Source organism: Carlito syrichta, unplaced genomic scaffold (genome assembly GCF_000164805.1).
Source record: "Carlito syrichta isolate Samal-C Ts95f unplaced genomic scaffold, Tarsius_syrichta-2.0.1 Scaffold306137, whole genome shotgun sequence".
Taxonomy (NCBI): Eukaryota; Metazoa; Chordata; class Mammalia; order Primates; family Tarsiidae; genus Carlito; species Carlito syrichta.
In genome coordinates, this window is record NW_007250233.1 from 44,807 (window position 1) to 50,806 (window position 6,000).

Here is a 6,000-nt window from a genome sequence, read left to right on the forward strand (position 1 = left end):
TCCCCTCTCTGCCCAGGGTCGGCCAGGACCCCCAGGGCCCGTGAGGGAAGGTTGGACCCCGTGAGAGAGGACCTGACCACGGCATCCTGGAGGCCCCCCTCCCTGCCCAGGGCCGGCCAGGACCCCCGGGGCCCATGAGGGACGACCCGATGGCAGAGGCCTCTCTCCTCCCGGCTCGGGGTCGGTCAGGGCTCCCAGGCCCCGTGAGGGTGGTCCGGAACCCGGGAGGGCTAGCCCGACCACTGCGTGGGGCGTCCCACCTGTCGTAGTCCTGGCAGATCTCGCCCACGGCCACCAGGGCCTTCAGGTACTCGTTAGGCTGGTAGGGGTGGATGTAGTGCAGGGAGCAGCTGTTCCGGGGGTCTCCGTTGGAGGCCGTGAAGTCGATGGCTACCTGGAAGAGAAAGCCGGAGAGCAGGTGGGTGTGTGTACGTGGGCGGGTCTCCTGGGTCAGGGGCGGTGCGAGAGAGACACGGAGATCCGGTGAATGACAGCCGTCCCTGACGCATCCTGCCAGCCGGGAAAGTCAGAACAGACACCTGGCCTGGAAGTAGCTGGGAGCCAAGTGGGGCCGTCTCTCGGTCCCCCAGCCGCCCGCCCCGTGCCTCTCCTCTCCTGCCCGAAGGAGGCCTGGACTGACCGGCAGGTCAGAATGGTGGAGGCTGTGTCTCCTCGCAGGCAGGAGCAAGCACGCGCGTCTGCCTCCGCATCATGAGCCATGAAGGAACGGCCTGCCCACCTGGGGGCAAGTCCATGCTGGGACCTGGGTGAGAAGCTTAAGGCCACGCTCTGTGTTAGGGACAGTTCGTGACAAGGTGCTGTTGTCTCTCTACATGGGCCCGTCACAGAGTGGCATGTGTGGCTGGTTTCCTGCAGGGAGCGGTCCTATGCAGGGCGTTGTCCCTTTGGGCACTATCGTGTGAGACGCCCCGTCTACGGTAAGACGGTGCCTGGCGTGAGGCCTGGGGAGCAGGAAGTGGAGGGGATCCTCGGCCCTGCCACCAGCAGCCCTTGGCCCCAACCCAGGCTTCTCCTGAACCCGATGCCATGACCTGCTGGTGGAGGTGGACCCGCCGGGCACCCTGACTGCAAACAGCGCAACACGCTCTGCGGCCGAGGGTTTAGCATGGGAAAGGAACACTGCTTTCGGCTTCCAACATCACCCCCATCTAGCAGGAGTGAGCCCCGCAAAAGCCGCTCAGTATGCGGGCGCGTGGGGAGAAGCAGGTGGACACGGGGGGGAGGTTTGCGGGGCGAGGCGAGTGTCTCGTGCTGCGTCTCCTTCCCCCGGTGCAGGGAGGCTCCAGGGCCACACACAGAGGGCTCTGCGTCCTCCAGGGCCTCAGGGCTCGTGGACAGGAGTGCTGCTCCCGCTGTGTTATCACAAGCAACTGGAGTTCCTGGATGTGCACCAGGTGGCACGTGGCTTCTGGAAGGACAGAAAAGAGGAGTAGAGTCGATGGGAAAAACGTCGCCATGTCTCATCTTGTAACCCTGCCACCAAATCTAAGTGGCAGGAAAGAAGGGCGGCAGCTAACAGCGGCCCGCACGCAGCTTCTCGCTCTTTCTTCGCGAAGTCCCTTTTTCATCACCAGCGCCTTTTCTTTTCTTCCTCAACCTGCCATAGAACTGCGTTGGAAATAAAGTCAGGAAGGACTCAAACTCTGTTTTCAGGATCCCCGGATGTCTTCATCCATGGGAATCCACGGAGGAAATGCCAGAACCAGCCGTGTGTGAAAAGGAGAGGTTGACGGAGGAAAAGCCGCACTCCTGGCCGGGGGCCCTTACGGGGAGAGCAGAGGAAGCTGGAGTGGTCTTGGCCAAACCCTGCACAGCTGAACCAGGCGTCCCCAGCTCCCGGGCCACGGACCAGTATCGGTCTGTGGGCTGTGAGAAATCGGGCCACACAGCAGGAGGTGAATGGTGGGTGAGTAACTGGGCTTCGTCTGCATTTACCGCCGCGCCCCATGGCTCGCATGACCTGAGCGGGGCTGAGGCGTGATGGTAGTGCTGGGGGTGTCTGCAGACCCAGATGAATGTGAGCAGTGGGGCTGGACTGCACGTTCCCCTCCGCACCCCTGGGCAAACTGTCTTCCATGAAACCAGCCCTCATGCCAAAATGGCTGGGGGCTGCTGGGCTAACCCGTGTGCGGCAGGCCTGTGCCAACCAGTCGAACCCCATGCAGCAGTGGGCTTAGGCCAGCCGCTCCACGGGCATTGGGTCCCGTCATCCTTGTGGGAGGCGGAGACTGTTCCTCCTTTCTGCTGCCACACAGACGATGTCCAGTGGGAGGAGGCCACGTGGGCCAGGCAGGACTCAAACTCTGTTTTCAGGATACCCGGATGCAAGCCACAGGTTTTCATCCAAGTCTACACGGCTCCAGAGACGATGCTGCCCGACTACACCATCATACGCCCAGGGAACAGGCCAGTCCGTGGCCCACACGCCCAGACTTCCCGTGAGTGTGACGAGTCCCATGGACAAGGAGGGTCTAGGCAGCGACTCAGTGTCTGGGGAAGACTGGCCTTGGGCTAACGGCTCCCGGTGCCCAAGACAGCTGTAGAAGGCCAAGGGAGGGAGCCTGAAGGATGTGTGCGCGTGTGTGCACGTGTGTGCATGAGTGTGTGTGTGCGTGCTCTATGGAGTGGTTACCGGAGCTGGCTGGAGGTGACACGGGGTGCCCGATGAGCTCCAGCTCTTTGGAGAGAACCTTTCATCCTAAGGTGAGATCCGCCCACTGGAGCAAGGAGAGGCCTCGGGCGGAGGTCTTGAACCGAGGACTGTGGTGAACGCCGGTGGGGGGAGCCCCCGTGCATGTGCAGAACAGGAAAGTTAAAGCCCCCAGACGCCCCATAGGCCCCTCCACCCCTGGAGGAAGGCCCAAATGCACGCAGATAATTGCAGGACATCTCCAAGAGGAACACCTCGGAAGCGGCGGAGACCACGAAGACATCATACCTCTGGGGTCTCCTGGGTTTACCCAGCTCGGTCCAGAGCCGCGGTTCTCAGTGCTAGGGACAGCAGCGCCGGGCACAGCACACACCGTGCCTCTCAGGTGGGAGCCGTGCTGGGAGGGCCGGGCACGAGCCCACCTTTCCTTTCTGCCAAGGGGAGCCTCGGGATTCCGGACCTTCCAGAGCGTGCACATGTGAAGGAGGTCTCCTCCTCTGAAGAGCACCCAGTTGGCAGGCATCCACCTTTTCTTATTCGCGGCAAGCACCAGGTGGCCCCTGCACCCCTGTGCGTGAGGCTCTTGCCAGGGTCCCACCTCCTTGTCGCAGAAGACCTCACATTCACACTTCCCGAGAATGCTGGCGAGATCTACCCACGGGCGGACCACCTGGCGGAGGCCCCTGAAGGGGCAGGGCGTTCTGGTGGCAAGACACGCTGGGATCTCGGCGCAAAACCGGAGACGGAGGCAGCCGTGGAGCCCAAAGGAAAGGTCCAGGGGAACAAGAGGCACTCAAGACACGTGGGTGGCATCCCCCAGTGGGCAGACAGGGGCGGCTCTGAGCCCAGGCCAGCCGCCAGGCGGCGCTTGTCCGTGTGTGGGGTCGGGATGTGCACACGCCGACTTCCTGACAGCATCTTTTACCATCATGGAACAAATAGCACAGGACTTGGCTGGGGATGGCCACAAGAGGCACCGGGGAAGCGCCGTCCCACCCAGGCGAGTCGTGCGGAGAGCCAGGGCTGCCTCGGACCTGCTCGGCACCTCTTGGGCCTCCCCTCGCCCCGCCCTGCTTGCGATTTCTTCTCTATCCTCAGGCCACACGACGGGGGGCAGAGACGACAGTAAGAGGGGCCGTGAGTAATGAACAGGACTTGGCGACCCTGGACCGTGGGGTGGACGCTCTTGGGGCAAGCGAGAGGCCGGATTCTGGTGTGGACGGCGGAGGATGGCGCGTCTTGAGGCGGAGAAGACAGTGAAGCCGGTGTCTGAAGGTGCGTGCTGGCCGCCTGTCCTTGGAGTGACACACGACGTCCATGTGTGCCGGGGGGAATGCCATGATCCTCCTGCAGCAGCCTCTGGGGTGTTTACTTTTGCCTCGGCCACGGCTCCTGGGTCTGCGACCGTGGAAGAGGCTGTTCCGGCTCAGGGGAGTCTGACGGATCCGGGAGGTGAGGACGCCAAGGCTACCGGGGAGGGAGGAGCACGTTCCCCATCCCCCACTGCAGCCCCTTCTCCAGGGCTCATGGCTCATGACAGCGATGCTCTATTGTGTGGCTGGACGGCCATGGACAGCCTCAAGCTCGCGCCGGCCCCAGGATTCCCTTCCTGGCCATGGTGGTCTCTGGCGTCTCCCTCCTGGCACTGGACACGAAACTGGCCTCCTCAGGGGGTCTCCAGGACCTCTGTGCCCTGCGCAAGCCTCCGGGGTGGGGGGCAGCAGAGGGAAGGGCCAGGCTCATTCCAGGAGCCACAGGGAGAAGCCAAGAATGGGAGAGCTGGGGGAAGGCAAGAACCAGAAGGGCCATCTCCCGAGGTGGCTCCCGGGGCCCGGCCGCCACGTGCTGGAGATGGCACCGCTGCCTGCCTGGGGAGCTCGTGGCCCTGCGTCTGCTGTGTGTGCCCAGTTTCACGGCCTCTGGGACAGGCCAGGCTCTCCCCTGACCAGGAAGCCTCCTGAGCAGCCCTGCGGAGCCCAAAGCAAGACGCTTCCCGCCCTGCGCCCCAGCCCCGGCCGAGCGCCCCTGGGAAGAGGCGGGGGTGGGTGACCTTCCTGCCGAGACTGTAAGAGATGCCCCTGCCCTGTGCCCCAGGCCTGGTGGAGCCGCTCCTGGGAAGAAGCTGGGGGAGGAGATCCTCCTGCAGAACCCGTAAGCGAGTCGCTGCCCTGCGTCCCAGACCTGGCCGAGTGGCTCCTGGGAAGAGGCTAGGGCGGGTGACACTCCAGCCGGACTGTAAGAGAAATGGCCCCCACCCTTCGTCCCAGGCCCGCTGAGTGGCTCTTGGGAAGAGGCAGGGATGGGTGAGGAGCGATGCCCTTTGGGTGGTTTCTGATTCTTCTGCGGGCCAACCCACTCCCCAGGCCCTTCCCGTCACCTGACACGTGGGGCCACTTGAAAACCATTTAAAAAATATTGTTCAGGGCTCCGTAGTCTGGTAAGTCATGTCTTATTTTCCTTTCCCTTTTTCATTTACACACACACACACACATACACACACACACACACACACACGTGTATGTGTGTTTACATAGCTGTAACCACACAGTAACTCTGCTTTACCATTTTTTTACTTAACACTGTGCCACAAACACAGCCTCACACCGTTACCCAGTCCTCCTCATCACAACACACAGTGGCTCATCATCGTCCGTGTACAGGACATGCTGCAGTTTACAAGGCCACCATCGTACTGCTGGACATTCGGGCTCTTTACTGCTTGTCTCCGTGAAATTCCACGCCACAGAGAACATTTCTGTGCATATGCAAAAGCAGTAACCTTCAAAGGAAACTCCGCTCCTTCCTTCCAAATGCCTCACGGCATCTGTCTCCTCCTCGCTGTCTGTCGCTTTGTGCCTTGCGGGTGCAATTCTAGCCTCTGGCTGTATTTTTAGCAGCTGCTCCCGTGCCAAGCCCACCCTCCCATCTGGGCCTCCCTCCCCACAGCCCCTCCTGAAGCCCAGTCCCTGTGTGTGAGACCCGTCTCACGCGGGGGGGGGGGGCAGCTCATTTCCATCCTTTGGTCACAGGCTGACAAATAAGAAGTTGCTGAAGCACAAATCATGGTGAAAATAGAAACTTAAACAGCTTACATTTCCAGACACCATGAAAACTGCAGAAAATTTTTAAATGCCAAGAAAGAAAAAAAGGTACAAAGTAATAAAAAGACACATCATGGTTCTCCAGACAAACATAACCAATAGATCGTAAAGACAAAGAGAAAGAAATGTATCACAAAGAATTGGCCTACAAGATTATAGAGGCTGACAAGCTTCAAGATTGGCAGGGTGAGTCAGGAAGGTGGATTCCCAGGAGAGCCCATAGAATAA

General features: G+C 61.0%; 1 protein-coding gene across 1 annotated transcript in view; it reads right to left on the minus strand.

The window, feature by feature from the left end:
• The window catches only part of LOC103265253 (copine-4), a 414,012-nt gene that overhangs the window by 27,466 nt on the left and 380,546 nt on the right, over positions 1 to 6,000 (minus strand). Inside the window, exon 11 of the mRNA XM_008062949.2 lies at positions 261 to 394. Within this exon, the coding sequence (XP_008061140.2) occupies positions 261 to 394 (134 nt within the window). The remainder of the gene's footprint in view (positions 1 to 260; positions 395 to 6,000) is intronic.